This window comes from Vespula pensylvanica, chromosome 9 (assembly GCF_014466175.1).
Source record: "Vespula pensylvanica isolate Volc-1 chromosome 9, ASM1446617v1, whole genome shotgun sequence".
NCBI classification, from domain to species: Eukaryota; Metazoa; Arthropoda; class Insecta; order Hymenoptera; family Vespidae; genus Vespula; species Vespula pensylvanica.
Window position 1 is genome coordinate 1,731,418 of NC_057693.1, and position 20,051 is coordinate 1,751,468.

Below are 20,051 nucleotides of genomic sequence, written 5' to 3' on the forward strand. Positions count from 1 at the left end.
AGCCCGTGGGTCCCCAAATGCAGCTACCTCCACGCGGTGGGACCTGGGTCGGTAATACTTGCGATATACTGAAATCTATGTCTGAGTTATATCTAAAATCTGTAATTAAATTATGTATGTTATCTAAAATCTATAATTAAATTATATATATATATATATATATATATATATATAATTATAAAACGCAAGTACTACCGGGCGAATGGCTGCATATTTCTGTTTTTCCAAAATCTCTTTACTGTCTAATCGTAAGTAGACGTTTAAGTAATTACATTTTATATTGTTAGTTATATTTCCACATATAAGTAAATTGAATATATCTTAATTCTAAATTAACTTTTTAAGAAAACGCACAGAAAACATTTCTGTCGCACTTATTTTCGCTGTCTTTCTTATTTATTCTTATTTACTTTTATTAATGATATTAATTATATCCTTTTATTTATTATATTAATTAGTTTTATTAACTTTTATTTATGACTAGTTTCGGGTGGGACCCTTGGGAGGGGCCCTCGGGTGTGGGCCTTAGGCGGGTTTCTTTCTTTCAGTAGAGACAAATCGAACTCATATATTTCCTAAGTACTCTGATTTATTGGATACACTGATTTTCGTCGAGTGAAACGATTTTCGAGATTCTTATCCATCTTTTTCACGCTCACATTTCGTGTATCTTTTCTTCGTTTCTCTTGTTCTTTTCTTTTCCTCTTCTCGTTTTTCTTTTTTCCTTTTCTCTTATTCTTTTACTTTTCTTCTATTTCAGTTTAGATCATCGAGGGATCGATCGTCGGATGACCGATCAACGTGAAATTAATTTTTACAGAGAAATTTTAATCGTACACTTGTTTTTTTTTTTTTATTTATTTTACTTGATCATTAATTTATTTTTTAATTGTATTATGATTTTAAATATATATTTATATATAAATGACTTTTTGCATATAATATTGCATATTATTTTTGTATATAATTACCTCGTTTTCTTTTATTTTTTTTTCTGTTTCAAGTAAGGTGATCGCCGGATCTATCATCGCGGGATTTTTACACGGAAGTTAATGGAACCTCTCCGCATATAATTTTTGTTATATGTAGGGAGGGTATGTCTCCTTGCTTCCGTACGCGAATGATAGGGAAAACACTCACGCGCGTGACGGCCGGCACGCGCGTGGGTGTTCGCGATCGCGAGATTTAGTCCTACCGAGGACTTCGTTTTGTTCTTTGAAATAACGAAATATAGACACGACCGGTCGTGTCTCGAGATGTCTGAAGCCGACGGTGTGGACGGTGGAGCGATCTGTAAGCGGGGTTTTATACATCTCCAGTTTGCTGAGAAGCCCGAAGCACCCGAAGCGGAAAGGCATCTCGGTTCGCGTATTTTAGAGTAGATTCCCCGTTAGCCCGTGGGTCCCCAGATGCAGCAACCTCCACGTGGTGGGACCTGGGTCGGTAGTACTTGCGATATATAGAAATCTATGTCTAAATTATATCTAAAATCTAAAACTGAATTATATATATAACTATATAGCTCAAGTACTACCGGGCGAATAGCTGCATAGTTTCAATGTTCTCCAAAATCTCTTTTCTGTCTAGTTTCAATTAGACGTTAAATTAATTACATTTTTCATTGTTAATCATATTTGGAGAGATAAGTAAATTGAATATAGCGAAATTCTAAAATAATTTTTCTAGAGAAATGCACGGAAAACTTTTCTGTTGTACTTATGGTCACTGTCATTTTTATTTATTCTTATCTGCTTTTATTAATTATTGTTTTTAAGTCTCTAGTTGGCTTTTGAACGATCTACTCGTCTCAATATCTTGCAGATCTCTTTTTCTTTTCTTTTCTTTTCTTTTCTTCTCCACTTCTGTTTTTCTCTTTCTCCGTTTCTCTTCTTCTTTTACTCTTTTTCTATTTCAGGTTAGATCATGGATAGACCGATCGAGTGAATATAGAAATTCTCACGGGATATCTTTTCTGCAAATAATAAAGAAGATTAATGTGAGTATATTTCTGTAATACCCATTATTTCAATATTCTATGCAATTTATTTTATTTTAGATTTCAATTTTGGATTGGCGGTTCGTGGCTGTGTGCTACGCTAACAAAATTGTAACTTTGATCGTCTTTACAATTACTTATTCAGTTCTCCTTGGTATTCTAACGAGTGTACGTCGAAATCCTGATAGAATATCTTCCCTGCAAGTATCGACGAAGACTTAAAATAAATATATTTCTCTATCACATATTTTTTGAATAATTTCTACTTTTATTATAACAGTAATACTGATTATCTCGTTTGTATTTTTGTTTCAGAACCTCGTTGCAATCAAATGCGTAGCAGCGAAATAATCGAGTGTTTTCCTTGCTAAATTAAAAAATCGCGAAGTAGGAGCAATTTTTGTTCGTTCACGTTTCACAATTTGAACAATAAATAATTTTGTATCGACTGCGTGCAATGCAATCCTTAGAGTCAGTATTTGTTCGCAAAGTTTTTTTGCTTCTTTAACAGTCGCACAAACTGTATTTATAAAAGATAGTAGAGTTTCGCGAAATAAATTCAATGGCTCTCCGTTAATAAATAATTATTAAAGTCAGTGCATAATTGAAGATCATAATCTTTTCAACCAACTACAAATAATTCACTTTCAATTTCGATCTAATTCGCGCTCGAGCGTTTTGGAGCCATCGCAGAACTTTTTAAGTCCCTCTGATCATTCAATCATGTCAAAGAAAAAAAATCTGAATCAGCACGAAAAAGTATATACCAATACGATAAATCGAATGAAGGGATAAGGTTCTCCTAATGCTTTTACTTCATTTTTTTCCCGTATCGTCGCTGAAGTCGCGTATGTCTCGAACGATATTGAGTGAACAGTAATAGTTTCAAACATTCTATGTTCGCCTACTTGGCTATAAAATATAACCTATGTAATTGTTGTGTACGAACGGGATAACCGCCGCAAGATCATACAAGAAAATAACTTTAGTAACAAGCTTTCGTTGGTATAATGTAAACTTTGTAAATTTTACGATATAATCGAGATAATTTGCATTTTCTGATAGAAAAACGCAGTTTGATGGCTTTTTCACAACCAAATTCAAGAGGTATGTAATTTAAGTTGATAGTATATGCGTTTAATATATAAATGTAACGTTTGTAGAATTGCAAAATCGAAAAATCTTAGAAGAGTTACAGTTAAAGAAACAAATGCTATTGAAACAAGGTGTTGCGCCGACTTTAAATACATCATTAGCTGTCACTTCTACTGGCTCCGCATCTACTGTGGTGATTAATCATAGTTTTATTATAATACATACATTTTTCATTTGTAGCACTCCTTACACTTCTTTTAGCCTACTACACAATCTACTGATGGAGTAGCAATGAGTGCATCGCAAAGAGCTGCTCTACATAATGCACATGCAGCATCCACAGGTTACTTTGTTACACAAGACTCCTCATTTGGCAATTTAATTTTACCTGTTCTTCCAAGATTTGACACTAAATGAATTCTTGGGTGCATTTTCTTTAGTGGTAATTAACATCTAATAAGAGACTGTGTATATAAAATAGATTAATGAAAATATTAAGAAACAAAGAAAATTTGTTTCTTTTCTGATTTTTTTTTTATATTATTAAAGAAAGTTTTAATCAAGTGCTAAGTAAAAATCAATAATTGGTAAATATGACTAGTCTACAACTTCGAAAGCTTGAAGAATATCTACAGCAGATTGATGGATTTGACAAACCAAAGATAAAACTTGAACAATATACTACCAGTGCACATATTGCTTCACGCATGTTATATACTGCCCAATCCCAATTTGATGATATAGAAGGATGTGCTGTAGCTGATTTTGGATGTGGTTGTGGTGTTTTGTCATTAGGTTCTCAAATGCTTGGTGCAAGTCACGTAGTAGGGTTCGATGTAGATTCTGATGCACTTAATATCTTATATAGAAATTGTACTGATTTGGACTTATTTATTGAATCAATACAATGTGATATATTTCAATATTTACCAGGTATGCTTAAAAGTATCTTTTTTCTTTTTATATGTAACTAAGATATTAAGTAAAGTGATATTTTATTTATATAACACATTACAGGGAAATTTGAAAAATACTTTGATACAGTGATTATGAATCCACCATTTGGAACCAAAAAAAATGCAGGAACTGATATAAAATTTTTAGAAATTGCTATTAAAACAGCTTCCAGTGCTGTGTATTCCTTACATAAAACCAGTACACGAAATTATGTTCTTTCCAAAGCTACACAACTTGGTGCAAAAGGAACAGTAATTGCTGAGTTAAGATATGATTTACCTCGTATATATAAATTTCATAAAAAAGATTCTGTTGATATTCAAGTAGATTTTATACGATTTGAATTAAATTCTTGAGTATTTAGTAATTTCTCAATAAATTTTATCCATCTATTCAAACTTTATACCCTGAGCAAGAGGAAGTTCATTTCCATAATTGATAGTAACAGTTGCACGTCTCATGTAATGTTTCCAAGCATCACTTCCACTTTCCCTGCCTCCTCCTGTTGCTTTTTCTCCACCAAACGCCCCACCTATTTCAGCACCACTGGTACCGATATTGACATTCACTATTCCACAATCTGAACCATGTGGTCCAATCCACTAAAAATTCAAAATAATAATAAAACATTTTTATTGATTCTAAATTTAAGATAACTGAAAATTATTCAACGTATACATTTACCTGAAATACGTTTCCTATATTTTTAGTAAAGAGAGAACTACTTAAACCTTGTTCTACGCCATTATTAATTGCTATTGCTTCTTCTAATGAGTTTGCTTCCAAAATATATACAATTGGTGCAAACGTTTCTTTTTGTATAATCTTTGTTTTAGGTGACAGACCAGAAATTATTGTTGGTTCAACATAAAAGCCAGGTCGATCCACTCTTTTGCCACCAAATTCTATTGTACCACCACTCTCTTTTGCTTCTTGTATTGCTATCTGTGAATTGATAATTTGTTAAACATATCATAGAAATCTATCATATCATTTATTCATTAACATAATTACAATACCATATATTCATTAACAGCTTGTTCACTGTGCAGTGGTCCGTATAATGTACCATCATCCAAAGGATCACCAATACGTTCCAATATACTCTTATACGCTGTTATGAGTCTTTCTAAAAACATCATTGTAATAATTTACAATTAATGAAAACTTTATATAAAGTGTTTAAAGCATGTTTGCGATTTACCTGTAAATTCCTTTTGTATTTTATTATGAATGATTAATCTTCTTGTTGTAGTACATCTTTGCCCAGCTGTTCCCACACATGAAAAAACTGCAGCTCTAATTGCCATTTCCAGATCAGCATCTTGTGCAATTATTAAGGCATTATTACCGCCAAGTTCCAATAAAGATCTTCCAAATCTTTCTTGCACTTTAAGTGCTATTTGCTTTCCAATAGCTGTACTTCCCGTAAAAGAGAGAAGTGGAATACTAAAAATATATATGAGTAATATATGTAAAAATATTTATTTATATACCTAAAACAACTTACCGCTGATCATTCACTAAAATCTGCCCAATTTCTGATCCACCTGTTATCATGGATGCAACAGAACCTGGAATGCCATTTCTTTCTAATACACTAGCAATGATTTTAGTAGTTGCAATAGAGACAAGAGGAGTGCTGGGTGCCCCTTTCCAAACAATTGTATTTCCACACACCATTGCTATCGCAGCATTCCAACCATATACCTAAAATATTTTATTATATTCATATATTGCATAACATGCTGTTCCAAATTTCATGTACGTACTGCAATTGGAAAATTGAATGCAGATATAACACCAATAACACCTAATGGATTCCACTTTTCTAATAATGCATGATTTTTTCTCTCGGATGGAAAAATATTACCGGGCAACATTCTAGATAATCCAACTGCATAATCACATATATCTATAAATTCTTGTACTTCTCCAATACCTTCTGGTAGTATTTTACCTAGATGTAATTCAAATTAATTGTGAACATAATTTTATATATTCTCATATTGTCCATTTTTTCTTTTTGCTTTTATACCCATTTCTAAAGATACTAATCGTCCCAAAGGTTTCAAATTTTTTCTCAATTCAACACCAATTTGTCGCACTATTTCTCCTCTTGTAGGTGCTGGCAAAGATACCCATTGAGGCCACGCTTTTCGTGCTTCTGTAACAGTGTTGCTGGCTTCCTGAGGTGTAGCTTCTCGAATCTTTGCTATAACTTTTCCATTAGCTGGTGAAATGGATTCAATTATCTGCAAAATATATTTTTGTAATATATTTATGAAATGAATTTCTAATTTGTTTATATATTTTATTAATCCCAATTTATTTATATATTATATTATTTTACATACTTTACCAGAACCTCCCCATCGTCCATCAAATAAGCCTGGATTTTCAGAGATAAGGCCCAATTCCTTTAAAAATCCATACTTAGGATCAGTTACCAAATATCTTGTCATTGTTCTTCTAAGAATATATACACTTTTTGACATTAGGTGTAACATTTCTGATTCTGGTAGCCATCAATTTATTAATACAATACACTAGAGTGGAAATCTTGGGTTATCTAAATGATACTCTTTATCAAACAAAAATAAAGTTAAAATCATCATATATACTTGTATTCATACTCTTATCAGTGTTTATACATAACAGCAAATGTATCATGGTAAGATAATATAATGACCTTTTTACTATGTTAGTGCACATTATAAGTATTTATTAAGTAATTTTCTATTACGTTAAAATATAGATGATTCATAATTTATAACATATAAAAAGACGAACTTTATTTATAACAATAGTTTTGACGTACAATAAAGTCACGGCAGTGATTCACATAAAGTGGTAAATATTATAAAATGTTTTTTCTTTTGTTGTGAAATGAGAAAGTTTTTATTATCTCTAGGCACTGAAAATAGTCTTGAAGAATAATGTTTTTTCAAATGCTATTTATGAAATGTTATCAAATGCAATCACGTTATCATTTTAATACTTCTATGTATTTAACCTGGTCTACACAGTTGATAACATCGTAAATCAGAAATAAGTTGAAGAACAGACCTCGTTAACGTCGGTTGATCCTAAAATATTCGTTTATATATTACAAAAATTTTGAAATTGGCTTTGATTTTATTAAATTTTACTTACAGTGGATTTGTCAAAATTATCTAATAATGTAGCTCTTTGCATATCATCCACGCCTTCACAACTACTTAAAAATGTAGGAAGAAAATGTTGAAAAAACCAGCCTATATTAACAGATGCTAAACTATGTACAGCAGCTGCAATTTCATCAGCTAATAGATTGTGAGATCTAAAAAAAAAATATTTAAATTTAGTAAATTTAGTTAAAATGATAATTATATATAATTCAGTTATTACTAATCACACTTACTGTTGAAATAAAACTGTAAATAAGGCCATTAAAAATCTTTCAAGTAGATGGACTTTAAATATGGATCTTTGATATAATCGCCATCTTACATTCAGTTGTTCAAGACTTTGCAAACTTTGACGAAATATATTAACATCTGGCTGCAATAAAGCTTGGCCAAAAGCTTCCAAAATTGCAACTAATTCTTCTTTATGTTCAACAGGTTCATCCTCATCTGGATGACCAAGTGTACGCAATACCGATGTATTATAAAAGTATTGCCATTGATGTGTCAGAATGCTGCATAATAAAGCTATTTGTTATTACTTCCTGTATATATCATTAATTTTATTTCATTATAACAGTATTTATAAAAAATAATAAATATAAAATAATAGTACGAAAATAAAAATATTTGTTAGTATAACTACCTATAAAAAAGTTTTAATAAAACAATTGTAGTATCAGGGAAAGCACTAAGATCATTTCCAACAGCAGGCCATACATGACCCAAACATAAATTGGTTACTGATGGAATAAATGCTTTGAATGCACTAGTAGGTGCCGATATTACTAATATTAATATTTCCAATAACTGATCTAACGCAGGTCCAGCAGAAATGTTTTCTCTATAAGAATAAATTGTTTATTACTTATTTGTTATAAATGCATTGACAAACAATTTCTATAAAATTGTATAGTGTGTGTGTAAATTAATATATATACTACATACTATATATATATTAATTTCCAGAATTATATTACTATTAAAACAAATCATATAAATATACCTGGTATAAATCTGTAACATTCCTTGTACTGCAGTTTGTGTAAATTCAGGACCTAGTTGTTGTTGCAATACTAAAAATACTGAATGTAGAAAATTAAGTACCACTTCGCATATATTATGATATCTTATCAAATATGGTAAAAGTTCTAACGATCGGTCGATACTAGGTTTTAAGTTAGAATGCAACATCTTTTTGATAGTAGTTGATGAAGAAGAACAATCTTCTAATAATTGAGTTAATGATGGTATAGTCATTAATATTATTGAATCAGAAGGTACAGGTTGGCCTTGTGCACCTAGAGGCTCTGACAAAGATCCTATCATTGTGCCTATTAAAGTAAAATTTGTAATTATCTGATAGAATATATTTATTTTTGTAAAAGATATATGAGTTTACCAATTAGCCTTTCTCTTATAGCTCCATCTCCAGTTGGTAAAATAATACCATTAATTAATGCTCGTCGCAATACTTTTATGGTGTCAGGTTTTAAAGATGGATATGTTCTCATAGAAATTAAATTTCTAAAAGTAGTATGATCCCACAATATGGGTCTCAGAATGGCAGTAATACTTTGAAAGAGATGGGTTGCAGAATGAACTAGATTAAAAGGTGGTGGTAAATCACAAGGTGTAGTGGTATATGTTAATGGCCAAACACATGAATTAACACAACGTTGGCATAACGTTTCTTTAGTTTTTTCTGGTCTTTTTGCTATCCAGTGACACCATGCCTGAAGCGAAGCTAAGAGTTGTGAATGTCTAATAGAATAAAAGTATCAATTATATATAAAAAGATGTGTTATTCTTTCCTAAATTTTAATATAAAGTTTGTACTTACACCTCAATTAGATCTAGTACTATAGTTGCTGGTTGTAATGCTGCTTTATAAAGTTGATTATCTCTTGCAAAAATACATGCATCTAATGTTTGCGAAACAACTTCTTCTGCCAAAGATTGATCTATAGCTGATTGATCTCCTGTAATATACACATCCTTCATATAGAAATTAAAAAATAATTATCTTTATAATTGTTAATTTAAACTCACCGATAAAAACAGAATATAATCTGGCTAAAGTTTGAGTTGTAGAAGCCAAATCACGTAAATGAGCATGAACATTGGAAGCTTCTGTGTCATTTAGTAAAATAATTTGATTGTTACTTATTGCTGTACCCAATTCTCCGAATACTATTAAGCCTTCTTTCCAAGAATGATACTAAAAATGATATGAATGAAATAAAAAATTATAAGTAAATTGTTTTTTTTTTTTTGATAAATTTATAACAATTGTATAAAATATGTTTATTATTATAATTAATAGTATACCAATAATGTAAACACTGGAATAGGTGATACGTCTGCCACTTTTGCTAAGCATTCTATATTGCACCTTAAAAAATGTTGCCATTCTGTTTCTTCCTATCAAAAAAAGCATGAAATTTACTGAAAGCTCAAATATAGTCATAAATAAAAATCACTTACATTTTCATCTAAATTTTCTGTGTCAAGTTCTCTTAACGCTCGTGCATTAAATTTAAAACTCATTTTTTGAAGTACTCTTTCTGCTAAAGCTAATGCTACTGCTGAATATTGTGACTGTGTACTTTCCAAAAGAACAGTCCAAATATCTAAACATCGTAGATATCCATTTACAGTAGAACATTGTTGAAACGTATGATGACAAAGAACTTCTAATAATGTATTCACAGGAAATTTCGGACATGACTCAACTCGTTTTAGATGATTTGTTACAAATAATTGTAAAAATTCTGTCATTTTTCCCATATAACTGAAAAGATTTATATATATATATATATATATATATATATATATACGTTTTTTTTTTTAATTTAATACATATTAAACTAATAATTACCTTTCATCTATGGAATCTAAACGTTCCATAAGTTGAAATAAATTTACTCCATTTTGAAATATTTCTAATAATAATCTTTCTGTCACATTTGGAGAACACAATGGTCTGTACAGAAGTTCATTTATAGTAGTTACAGCTTGTACAACCATTTCTACTTGTTTGCCATTCTGTAGAAAACAAAATAAATGAATAATATGCAACATATAATTTTCTTTAATAAAATATTATTGTAGAAATTTAAAATCTCCTACCATAGTGTCATGGTATCTAGCACAGGAAAATACAGCATCCAATAAATTAGTAGTAATATGATCCGTCAAAGCAATCCAGCTAAACAAATGCGCTAGAACTTGAAGTGTAGCAATGCAAACTTCGCTAGTGCCTGTTGCTAAGCCCTCTACATCCAATACTGCACGTGTAGGTGGTATTGTTTGGCCACTGGTAGGAGAAGGTGGTGGTGTTGCAGTTCCTGATCTATTTCTTAATTTTGTTGTTTCTTGTAAAAGTACTGTACCCAAAATAAAAAAAAAATATTCTATATATTATATATCAAATTACTGATATTTTTCAAATATAAAATAATTGAGGTATACCAGTTAGTGTATCCAGTGTCAAAGGCACTTGAGCACTAAGTAATCTTAATAGTTCATTTTTCCTTTGTACTGGCAAATCCTCTCGTGGAGTAGCTAATTCTTCAGAAGCAGTTCTTAAATAGACCAAACCTAACAATCTTGTATGCTTATGACCTAGCAACTGTTAAAACAATAGAGATATTAAGATATTATAAGATATTAATCAAAAACTATATATATTATATACACATTCATGTTTCTCAGACCTGTAAAATATTGGAGTAAAAATCTGGATAAAAATGTGGCCAATCATGTCTTGCAATATCCACTACTAACTTGACTACTTTGTTTCTAACAAATGGTACTACAGTTTTTTCTAATGACAAGGTGTATAAAGTTGATCGTGTAAGTGCTCTATCCTCCCAAGGAAGAATTGGCCATCTTCTACCGATAGTTGTCTGAAATATTAAATTAATTTAAGAAATAACAAATCCTTATAAAATTTATCACGAATAAATAATATTTACCTCCAGCGTTGATAAAGCAAACATGCTAACATAATGATTACTTGTAGATGATAAAAAATGTAGACATGGTCTCCAAGAGTCAATTCGTGCTGCAAATTCTTGAAAACTTCGTTCAATTGTTCGTTTACGTTCATTAGTTGTTTCTGACGAAAAAAATTCTGTCATAAGATGCTCTAAACTCTGAAGAGCAGCTGCATCATCATCCTAAACAAATTTCAGTAGCACTTCAATGTAAATTAAATTAATGTTAAAAAATGTATGATAAGTACAATAAGTAGTAATATATTATTATGTTGATTTTGTAAAATTTATAATTCATTTGTTATTTTAAATATATATAATTATTATTATATAAAAAATAACTATATTTTATTTACCATGTTTATTATTATAAATAATAATTTATCGATATAAATACAATATAAACATAAACTCAATGAGGTTAACTTTTTTCTTATATGTCATGTCAAATTGAACATATTTTAACTGTACCAGCATATACCGAGTAAATTGCAACACTGTATATAATAATATAGCATATAAAATGAAAGAATAAAAACCACTCTTTCTAAACGATGAACATAATTGGTAGATTCAAAATATAATTAACCAATCAGATTTGAGTATTAGGTGAAACTAGTATATGCTACTTAAAACCTATTTTTAATACACCCAATGCTTCAAACCGGTATTAGAAAATATTTAATTTAAATAACATTTAACGATTTAACGATTAAAATGTTCATATTGACGAACTACTCCGTAGACATGTCGCGAGTCATTGAAGAAGTAATTCGTAGACATGCTTCATTGACGAACTACTCGGCAGATGCGATAGTTTCTTTATGTGTGATTACGCATAATATTGGAAAGGTTTGACTTTTTATGAAATAAAAATAGAAAACATGGTGTATATAATTATTTTCTTTTTTAATGTTTAATATTAGTTTTGCCATAATTTTAAAACTTTATCTTTTCCACCTGACGCAACGCGAAGACCATCAGGAGACCAATCTACAGCATAAACTTCATCAGCATGTCCAGGCAAATCCTCGTACAATTTTTTTGTTTTCATACTCCATACTGCAAACATTATCCAAGGAAATATAATAATACGTTTAAAATATATGAAATAAAATAATAATGCGAAGTATACCTTTTAATGTTGAATCAGCGCTACCACTGAGTAGTAAACGTGAGTCTGCACTCCATGTAATAGAATAAACAGCTTGTACATGACCCCTCAATGATGCTATATAATTGCCAGTATTTGAATCCCATAGTTTTATTGATTTATCAAAAGATGCTGATGCAATTATACGACCATCCGGTGAGAATTTGACATCATTTATCAATTGCTGATGACCTGTCATCCTTGCTGAAATAATTTAATGTAAACTGATGCTTCCTTAATTTTAAAAGTATATTTTTATATATATATATAAGCAATAATTATTGTTTCATAGTACCAATAGGCTTCTTTTCTTTTTCTGGTTTCCATAAAAATAATGTAAAGTCATCTGAACCAGAAACAAGCTTTTCTTCACCTACTGAAGTATATTGTTTCTTTGCATACTCTAAAGGATTCTCAATTTTGTCTTTTGTATTACTCAATTGAAAAGGACCAGTCCTAAGTACATAATCTACATTCAATGCCAATGTGTTTACCCAATGACCATGACCTTCAAGTGTTCTGCATAGTATTCCCTAAATTATATCTCATTTAAATATCAGTATATGTATGAATGTTTACAAAATATATATCTAATTCATTCAAAATTCTTACATCTTCAGCTCTCCATACTCTGATAGTCCTATCTTGAGAAGCAGAATATATGAGACCACTACCTCCCCATTTAACACAAGTAACACTTCTTGTATGGCCAGAAAGAACACGTATTGTTTGACTAAATGTTGTATCCCATATTCTTAAGTCACAATCTTTAGAGGCACTTATTAAATATCTACAATCTGGATTCCTATGATAAGGTTCCCAACTTAAGGATGTTACCCACATTTTATGTCCAATCATTGTTTTGCCTAAAAATTATAAATAATTTTAAAGTATATTGATATATTAGCATTTATACAAATTTTGATTAAATTTAATTAAGACTTCTAAACATTTACCAACTTGTTTTCCTGTTTTTGGATCCCATTGTAAAATCATGCCATTTTTACAAGCTGAAACCAATTTATTACCGCATGGTGACCAGGAAATACATAAAACCCAATGTTTATGCCCTTCGCAGGTGTAATATGGAGTTTGTGTATAAATATCCCAAAATCGTACAGTAGTATCTCCAGAACCACTTGCTAAATATTTTCCATCAGGTGAAAAAGCAACTGATATAACAGCTTCTTTATGCCCTGAACAATATAAAAATAAAATTTTAATAACTTTATCATATATAAGTGTATCATATTAATTTTATTACCTTCTAATGATCCAGTACATCTTGTTACGGCTTTAACTTTAAAAATTGCTTGAGGTTGATATATAATTTCAAGAACATTTTCACTGATACTAAAATTTTTTTCTATATTTTTTTCTAATGTATCCGTAATCTCTATATTATTTACATAGAATGCCAGTGGCACTGGTTCTTCATGTTGTAGTAAAGCATTACAAATTGCTTGAAGTTTATTTACCGTGATATTAACTGGTAAATCCAACAAACCACCTGAAAGAATTTCTCCAGTGTCAGATTTAAATCTTGATAAAACCCTCGTAGGTTTATTGTCCATTTCATCGTTAAGTTTTCTTTTATTCATATTTACTGACATTTCTTATATTTATTCTTTTCTTATAAAATATTTACATATAAATTCTATATTATAGGTTATTTCTGTATTGTATATACTTATCATTTCTTTATAATTATATAAAATCTTTATAATTATATTATAATAAAATAATAATATTTTCTAAGAATAGTCATTAAAATTACACTGGTACTATTAATAATTACAAAATATGTACAATTACTACACTTTTGTATACAGAACATGTGCGTGCTACATTTATTAAGATAGATTTACATCAAACGAACAAAAGTGCTTCAATACGAAGTTGAGATTTTAAACAAATTTCGCGCTCTTTTTAAACCAATAGCAACAGTATTTATAAAATTAAATGATTCGTTGTGAATACTCGCCATTATTAAGAAAATGATTAGTTTTGGAACGTAATATTTCTAATTCAAATCGCGATCCTGTTTTGAAATCCGTTATAAATAAAATAATAAACAATATAATTAAAAGAAAAAGAAATTTTAATTACTTGCATATATAACAATGACTGTTATAGAAAGTTTAAGGAGTATTTTGTGTAAAGATTCATCGATAATAGTTAATAGAGCTCGTTTATCATATATTGAACGACTTTTTCCCGAGTTTAAGGATTATGTCATTATTTATAAAAAAGTGAGATTTATAATATTATAAATCTTTACAATAATAATAACAATGTGATTAAAATAATATAATCTTGAATTTTGCTCATTATATATATTATAGTTGCTTTTCTTTTAGAGTAATTACATACAACATTAGAAATAATATTTTTTTATGTTTTTGTTTAGGGGAAAAAACGTTTTAATCGTGATGTTAGTGATGTGGAATCAAATGATTATGGTATGGTATTATTATTTATATGTATAAATATATAAGATCACATCACCTTAATTATATTTCAGATATAGAAGTTACTGGTAATCCTTTAGAATATTCATTTGGTGATGATAAATTTATTAATAGTACTTTAATAATAGAAAGATATTGGTATCAAGAGGAAGAATCATATATTCCTTTAAGTAGGATTGAAGCATGGTAAAATAGAATTATAACATATCATATCATTGAAATGTAAAAATGTAAATAGTAATAATTATTATTATGACTATATAATTGAATATAAATTTTTTTATTCATACCATTGATATAATATAGATCTAAGTATCTATATTATTATAACTTATAATATAGATAGCAAACTATAGAGTATATTTTTATATTTGTATTTTATTTAGTGTATTGTATAATTAAATAACTTAGTATTATTAATATTTGTTTTAAAGTATTAATAAGAATATTACTTTATGTTTATAGTACAATATTAAATACTTGTCTTAAGTATTTGGATACTGATAATGTCATACCAATATTTATACTTTGTGATGGCAAAGATTATAATAAAACTGCTATACTAGGTACTATTGTTCAGAAAAATTGGCTTAATACAATAGAAGTTACAAATAATGAAATACAAGCACTTGATATAGTGAAAAATGATTGTTCTCAGCTTTTATTGAATCATCATAAATTATCATTTTCACAGCCATCTAATGTACGTGTCTTATTCTGTTTCTTTTTCCTTCTAGAAGAATTTCTATTAAGATATGATTTTTTTATATTGTAGGTATCGGTGTCTACTTTGAGTACCTATCATTTATTTGGTTTTAGGCATGAAACATTAGAATTACCAGAAAGTGAAGAATCTTGTTTTGAAGGAAGTATAACACTTAATATAATGGCAAATAGCATATTATTTGATCCTCCTACAAGATCATCCAAAAATAGTTTAGTAAGTTTATTATAACAAATACGTATGTTAAAAAAGAAATATTTATACATACATTTTTTAAAAATAGCATTTAAATACATTTGCTTATAGGTTCTTGAAATTATTACTGGGAGAAACAATAGTGCTTTGGCGAATTTGTGGCATCAGTTGTTATTATTAAATCAATATTTAATGATATTAGATACTTACAAAGAAATGAATGCAAAATCAAATGATAAGTCTAATTCATTGCAATACCCAAGTGATTTTATAAATCCATGTGTAAAGGTATTTTTATAAATATTTACATATAGTAATATACAATATAATTACTATATAGATATTTATATTACTTACTATTTATATAAATTTTGGATAATCATATTTGAACAATCACAATATAGGATCAAGATAAAATAATGGAAAATGTGAATCTTCTACTTATCAATGATTATAGCTATAGAAAATCTTGTTATAACAAAATAGAAGAAATATACATTGAAAATGATGAAAATAATATAAAACTAAAGCAATGTATAGAGGCTGCATTTTTTAGACCAAACATAGATTTTACTGATCTCATGTGGGAACTACTTATGTGTAAGTAAATATTTCAAGATATATTAGTTAGTATTAATATATAATATTTCGTAGGTATTCCAAATTATACACAAATCACAGAATGTATGCATAAAATATTTCAAGAAATTTTAACTGGTGAATATCAACCTCAGGTATTAAATATATTTCAATTATATATTAATGAGTTATAAAATATCATACATATTTGTATATTGTAATGTAAATATAATGTATCTCTTAAATTAAAGGTATATATTTCAGCTAAATGTAACAAATAATACAAAATTTGCAAAAATATTGCCTGAATTATCTCATCAAAAGACAGTTACACATTTACTAGTTGGATGTTTACCATTAGAAACTTTAGTTGATATAGGATTTGAAAAAGTAAGCAACGATTATAAATATATTTTAATGAATGCAGGCTTTATCACATTTGATGATATACAAACAAAATTTCAAAAGCAATCAGAAAAATTTGACTCTAATTTTTATAGGTAATTTTTTTTATGAATTTTTATAAAAATTTCTTATAGTTACTTTCATAATCATATAATTAATGTAAATTATTTTTTTATTGCATGTTCATAGAAAGAAACTGATTAATATGATACAAATTCATATTTGTTTGGAATTTATGCTGCTTTTACAGAAACATATAAATTGTCCAACAGATGTTTTACAATCATCATTGGAATATGTCTTGAAAGAAATAGCATTTATAGAATTCTCTATAGAAGCTTTAAAAGATTTACATAAAAACAAAGTATATACTTTAACTATCCCTGCACCAAATATTCTTATTAATGAAGTTAATAAAGGGTATGTATAATCGTTGAATATTTTTTATATTTATAAATTCCAAGCATTTTTTCGATTAGTATTCCTGCAACATGGAGAGTTAATCTTGTTTCTGAATCGGAATTATCAAAAACCAAGACAATTACTTATTTTAGTGATATGCCTATATTTCCTCCTAATATGTATTATACAGGTAAAAAATAGTGTATATGTTGTTAGATGAATGATTGTAATAACAAAGAATTTATGATGTATATACCTAATAAACATTTATTTTTCAGAGCATATAAATAAAGTAAATGAATCATTTCACATTACAACAGCTGTGATTTCTTCTACTATGGGTACTCATATGTAATTTGAATAAAAATTGTATATATTTAGAAGAATAAAGGAAATTTTCTATGATATAAAATTTTTACTATTTTAATGTGTAAGAGTTATTATATATTTTAAGTATCAAAAAATTTTTAAATGAGCAAAATAATGTGAAAGAATTCTTCTTTATGTTCAATGTATATTAAAAAAATTGTAATGAATGAAATAAATGATGTGGAATGAATAGAATAAATGGAAATTTTTTATAATTTAAATGAAATCATCATTTTTATATCTAAAATAAGATTAAGTATATAGTAAAATTTAGCAACACCTGTTTATATATAATATTTTGTATTTGTTTTACACTCTGAAGAATATATCACACTTGGAGTAACACAAATATTAGTTTTATAAAATGAATTAATTTTATTTCTTTGTGTCATCTATATTTTATATAAGTCAGTTTTAGTCTAAAAGAAAGAAGTACAGCCAAAAATGGATAAGAGCAAAGTTATTCTGTTTATCTGTGGTTTGGTCATTTGGAATTTACCAGGATGTAAGATAGATATCTATAGATATTTTATAATGTACATATAGCATATATCATTACTAAATTTTTATCTGTTAATAAGTCAAATTATGCGTTATAGCACATTTTTTTATTTTAGCTCTGTTATCAAATACAAAGCAATGTTATGATGAATTGGGATGTTTTGATAATGGTTATCCATGGAATTGGTTACTCAGACCATTTCCATCTCCTCAATCCCCAGAAAAAGTAAACACAACATTCTATATCATAAACAGGTAAACGTTTAAAAAATATTGAAGTATTTATATTTTTCCATTTATTATTTTAAAAATATATTCGTTTATTATTTGTTCATTTACTGAATTTATTACAGGGAGTTAAAGGAAAAACTTTATTTTCAAACATGGCCTAAAATAGACACATCCCATTATCATGTCCATAAACCTTCATATATATTAGTACATGGATATTATAGCAACAGTGATGTCGATTGGATGCAAAATTTGACAAATGCAATTTTAAATAAGGTTCGTAGATAAAATATGTAAACTTATGCTTTGTATTAAATTTAGAAACTAACTGTATTTATTATATCAATTCATCAAATTTCTTAGAGAGATGCAAATGTGCTTTGTGTCGATTGGTCAAAAGGATCAACAACAAATTATATTCAAGCTGCAGCAAATATTCGAATTGTTGGTGCAGAAATTACACGGTAAAATATGTTAATATATATATATTGAACATTACCATATATGTATATGATACAATAAATTTACATCTTTTATAGGGTTGTAAAGCATTTAATTAATTTTCAAATGGCTAATGCAGAAGAATTTCATTTGATAGGACATAGTCTAGGAGCTCACATAATGTCATATGTTGGGAAAAATATTACAGGAATAAGTCGGATCACAGGTAATTGAAAATTTTATATGATAATAATAAATTGTTTTTTTAAAGATTATATTTAGATTATATTTTTCAAAACTATATTAATATCATTATTTTTATTCTTTATTTTTAATGTATTTCTATATTTTATAGCTTTAGACCCAGCTCAACCTGGCTTTCAAGCAAAAGATCCGGCTGTACGAATAGATAAGAAAGATGCAAAACTTGTTGATATTATACATACAGATGGTAAAGCATTTGTACCATTTTTAGGATTAGGCATGACTGTTAGTGTTGGTCATATCGATTTCTTTGTTAATGGTGGATTTGCTCAACCTAACTGCTTTCTTGATGACAAGCCTTTTATCAAATCAATTGCTGATATTCCAAAAATAACCCTTGATGGTAAAATTTATGTACATATATATATATATATATATAATAGTATATTTTATAATAATATATTTTATAATTGATCGTCCTATTTTTAGTCCTTTATAATCTTGCTTCATGTAGCCATACAAGAGCACCTCGATACATGATAGCTGCTATTAATGGGCCTTGTAAGATGTGGGGATATCGTTACAATGCAAAATATAGTCATTTGGAATATTCAAATTTTATAATAAATAAAACTTGTACAAAAGAATCATGCTCTTTAATGGGGCTTGATACGCAAAATTATTCTGCACGAGGCAATTTTGCAATGGAGACAAGTGGAAGTTATCCATTTTGCAGTAGGTCAACAAATATAATAATTTTTATATGTATAATAATCTTAATAAGTTTTTAATGCATAATAATTTTTCAGTTGAAGATAAGAAATCTGATATTCAAATGGAAAATATTGATAATGCTGATGCAAAAAATTAATATAAACATAAAAAGAATAACACATACATATATATATTAAACAATTAATTTCTATTATAGATATTTAACTATTATCTATTATATAAACATACCGCTTGTATATGATATCATTGGACGGTTCTCTACAATGTAAAATATATCCAATTAATGACAGTGTTATTTTTATGTTACACTCTAACATATATTTTTCAAAAATCACTTTTATAATATATATTATTATATATTATATATAAGATAAATTATTTTTTTAGTGTATTTGTCAAAAGATCCTCCATATTGGTGGACGAAG

General features: G+C 28.2%; 6 protein-coding genes and 1 long non-coding RNA gene across 9 annotated transcripts; 4 read left to right on the plus strand and 3 right to left on the minus strand.

Moving 5' to 3' along the window:
• Nucleotides 1-2,717: 2,717 nt before the first annotated feature.
• On the plus strand, nucleotides 2,718-4,451 carry LOC122631673 (rRNA N6-adenosine-methyltransferase METTL5-like). Of its 3 annotated transcripts, none has more exons than XM_043817645.1 (4): nucleotides 2,718-3,103; nucleotides 3,160-3,284; nucleotides 3,353-3,533; nucleotides 3,641-3,783. In XM_043817645.1, exons 1-3 carry the CDS (start codon nucleotides 3,076-3,078, stop codon nucleotides 3,506-3,508), a joined length of 309 nt encoding a protein of 102 aa, XP_043673580.1. In that variant the 5' UTR covers nucleotides 2,718-3,075; the 3' UTR covers nucleotides 3,509-3,533; nucleotides 3,641-3,783. The 3 variants fall into 3 exon arrangements, with proteins under 3 accessions (XP_043673580.1, XP_043673579.1, XP_043673578.1); XM_043817644.1 differs by having other exon boundaries at nucleotides 2,719-3,103; nucleotides 3,693-3,835; XM_043817643.1 differs by lacking the exons at nucleotides 2,718-3,103; nucleotides 3,160-3,284 and adding an exon at nucleotides 4,109-4,451 and having other exon boundaries at nucleotides 3,392-3,533; nucleotides 3,641-4,024.
• Nucleotides 4,070-6,704, minus strand: LOC122631667 (alpha-aminoadipic semialdehyde dehydrogenase). Its single transcript, XM_043817635.1, has 8 exons — nucleotides 6,406-6,704; nucleotides 6,087-6,303; nucleotides 5,821-6,008; nucleotides 5,559-5,758; nucleotides 5,253-5,497; nucleotides 5,068-5,177; nucleotides 4,733-4,993; nucleotides 4,070-4,650 (listed from the first exon to the last, which is right to left on the minus strand). Exons 1-8 carry the CDS (start codon nucleotides 6,556-6,558, stop codon nucleotides 4,438-4,440), a joined length of 1,587 nt encoding a protein of 528 aa, XP_043673570.1. The 5' UTR covers nucleotides 6,559-6,704; the 3' UTR covers nucleotides 4,070-4,437.
• Nucleotides 6,705-6,779: 75 nt separating this feature from the next.
• On the plus strand, nucleotides 6,780-7,842 carry LOC122631674. Its single transcript, XR_006327753.1, has 2 exons — nucleotides 6,780-6,901; nucleotides 7,654-7,842. It is a non-coding gene; the product is annotated as an uncharacterized LOC122631674 (long non-coding RNA).
• On the minus strand, nucleotides 6,818-11,713 carry LOC122631661 (exportin-6). Its single transcript, XM_043817620.1, has 16 exons — nucleotides 11,573-11,713; nucleotides 11,196-11,399; nucleotides 10,935-11,126; nucleotides 10,690-10,849; nucleotides 10,348-10,604; nucleotides 10,097-10,263; nucleotides 9,703-10,009; nucleotides 9,547-9,639; nucleotides 9,268-9,436; nucleotides 9,059-9,197; nucleotides 8,618-8,979; nucleotides 8,222-8,549; nucleotides 7,862-8,059; nucleotides 7,452-7,730; nucleotides 7,205-7,370; nucleotides 6,818-7,137 (listed from the first exon to the last, which is right to left on the minus strand). Exons 1-16 carry the CDS (start codon nucleotides 11,573-11,575, stop codon nucleotides 7,060-7,062), a joined length of 3,102 nt encoding a protein of 1,033 aa, XP_043673555.1. The 5' UTR covers nucleotides 11,576-11,713; the 3' UTR covers nucleotides 6,818-7,059.
• A 393-nt stretch (nucleotides 11,714-12,106) lies between these two features.
• Nucleotides 12,107-14,028, minus strand: LOC122631668 (notchless protein homolog 1). Its single transcript, XM_043817636.1, has 6 exons — nucleotides 13,634-14,028; nucleotides 13,326-13,565; nucleotides 12,982-13,235; nucleotides 12,665-12,902; nucleotides 12,352-12,573; nucleotides 12,107-12,278 (listed from the first exon to the last, which is right to left on the minus strand). Exons 1-6 carry the CDS (start codon nucleotides 13,980-13,982, stop codon nucleotides 12,139-12,141), a joined length of 1,443 nt encoding a protein of 480 aa, XP_043673571.1. The 5' UTR covers nucleotides 13,983-14,028; the 3' UTR covers nucleotides 12,107-12,138.
• A 177-nt stretch (nucleotides 14,029-14,205) lies between these two features.
• LOC122631663 (protein zwilch homolog) lies at nucleotides 14,206-17,548 on the plus strand. Its single transcript, XM_043817624.1, has 12 exons — nucleotides 14,206-14,621; nucleotides 14,780-14,831; nucleotides 14,894-15,026; nucleotides 15,306-15,543; nucleotides 15,616-15,780; nucleotides 15,871-16,047; nucleotides 16,164-16,359; nucleotides 16,414-16,493; nucleotides 16,603-16,838; nucleotides 16,933-17,163; nucleotides 17,223-17,335; nucleotides 17,424-17,548. The coding sequence occupies exons 1-12, from the start codon at nucleotides 14,493-14,495 to the stop codon at nucleotides 17,498-17,500; spliced, it is 1,827 nt and encodes a 608-aa protein (XP_043673559.1). The 5' UTR covers nucleotides 14,206-14,492; the 3' UTR covers nucleotides 17,501-17,548.
• Nucleotides 17,549-17,808: 260 nt separating this feature from the next.
• Nucleotides 17,809-19,916, plus strand: LOC122631671 (inactive pancreatic lipase-related protein 1-like). Its single transcript, XM_043817641.1, has 8 exons — nucleotides 17,809-18,019; nucleotides 18,132-18,270; nucleotides 18,369-18,522; nucleotides 18,610-18,710; nucleotides 18,786-18,913; nucleotides 19,043-19,294; nucleotides 19,381-19,626; nucleotides 19,701-19,916. The coding sequence occupies exons 1-8, from the start codon at nucleotides 17,959-17,961 to the stop codon at nucleotides 19,760-19,762; spliced, it is 1,143 nt and encodes a 380-aa protein (XP_043673576.1). The 5' UTR covers nucleotides 17,809-17,958; the 3' UTR covers nucleotides 19,763-19,916.
• The last annotated feature ends 135 nt before the right edge of the window (nucleotides 19,917-20,051 follow it).

Excerpts from the sequence above, each read along its gene's own strand:
- LOC122631667 (XM_043817635.1), bottom strand. The coding sequence starts at position 6,558 with ATGTTACACCTAATGTCAAAAAGTGTATATATTCTTAGAAGAACAATG. Across the intron at positions 6,304-6,405 it reads GATGGGGAGGTTCTGGTAAA|ATAATTGAATCCATTTCACC; the intron begins GTATGTAAAATA and ends TATATTTTGCAG. Across the intron at positions 6,009-6,086 it reads ATTAGTATCTTTAGAAATGG|GTAAAATACTACCAGAAGGT; the intron begins GTATAAAAGCAA and ends AATTACATCTAG.
- LOC122631661 (XM_043817620.1), bottom strand. Across the intron at positions 10,010-10,096 it reads TTAGATTCCATAGATGAAAG|TTATATGGGAAAAATGACAG; the intron begins GTAATTATTAGT and ends AAATCTTTTCAG. Across the intron at positions 8,060-8,221 it reads ATGTTACAGATTTATACCAG|AGAAAACATTTCTGCTGGAC; the intron begins GTATATTTATAT and ends TTATTCTTATAG.
- LOC122631671 (XM_043817641.1), top strand. The coding sequence starts at position 17,959 with ATGGATAAGAGCAAAGTTATTCTGTTTATCTGTGGTTTGGTCATTTGG. Across the intron at positions 18,271-18,368 it reads ACATTCTATATCATAAACAG|GGAGTTAAAGGAAAAACTTT; the intron begins GTAAACGTTTAA and ends AATTTATTACAG. Across the intron at positions 19,295-19,380 it reads TCCAAAAATAACCCTTGATG|TCCTTTATAATCTTGCTTCA; the intron begins GTAAAATTTATG and ends TCCTATTTTTAG.
- LOC122631663 (XM_043817624.1), top strand. The coding sequence starts at position 14,493 with ATGACTGTTATAGAAAGTTTAAGGAGTATTTTGTGTAAAGATTCATCG. Across the intron at positions 14,622-14,779 it reads ATGTCATTATTTATAAAAAA|GGGAAAAAACGTTTTAATCG; the intron begins GTGAGATTTATA and ends GTTTTTGTTTAG. Across the intron at positions 15,027-15,305 it reads TTAAGTAGGATTGAAGCATG|TACAATATTAAATACTTGTC; the intron begins GTAAAATAGAAT and ends TTATGTTTATAG.
- LOC122631668 (XM_043817636.1), bottom strand. The coding sequence starts at position 13,982 with ATGTCAGTAAATATGAATAAAAGAAAACTTAACGATGAAATGGACAAT. Across the intron at positions 13,236-13,325 it reads AAAAACAGGAAAACAAGTTG|GCAAAACAATGATTGGACAT; the intron begins GTAAATGTTTAG and ends TATAATTTTTAG. Across the intron at positions 12,574-12,664 it reads AAAAGAAAAGAAGCCTATTG|CAAGGATGACAGGTCATCAG; the intron begins GTACTATGAAAC and ends AAATTATTTCAG.
- LOC122631673 (XM_043817643.1), top strand. The coding sequence starts at position 3,685 with ATGACTAGTCTACAACTTCGAAAGCTTGAAGAATATCTACAGCAGATT. Across the intron at positions 4,025-4,108 it reads TATATTTCAATATTTACCAG|GGAAATTTGAAAAATACTTT; the intron begins GTATGCTTAAAA and ends AACACATTACAG.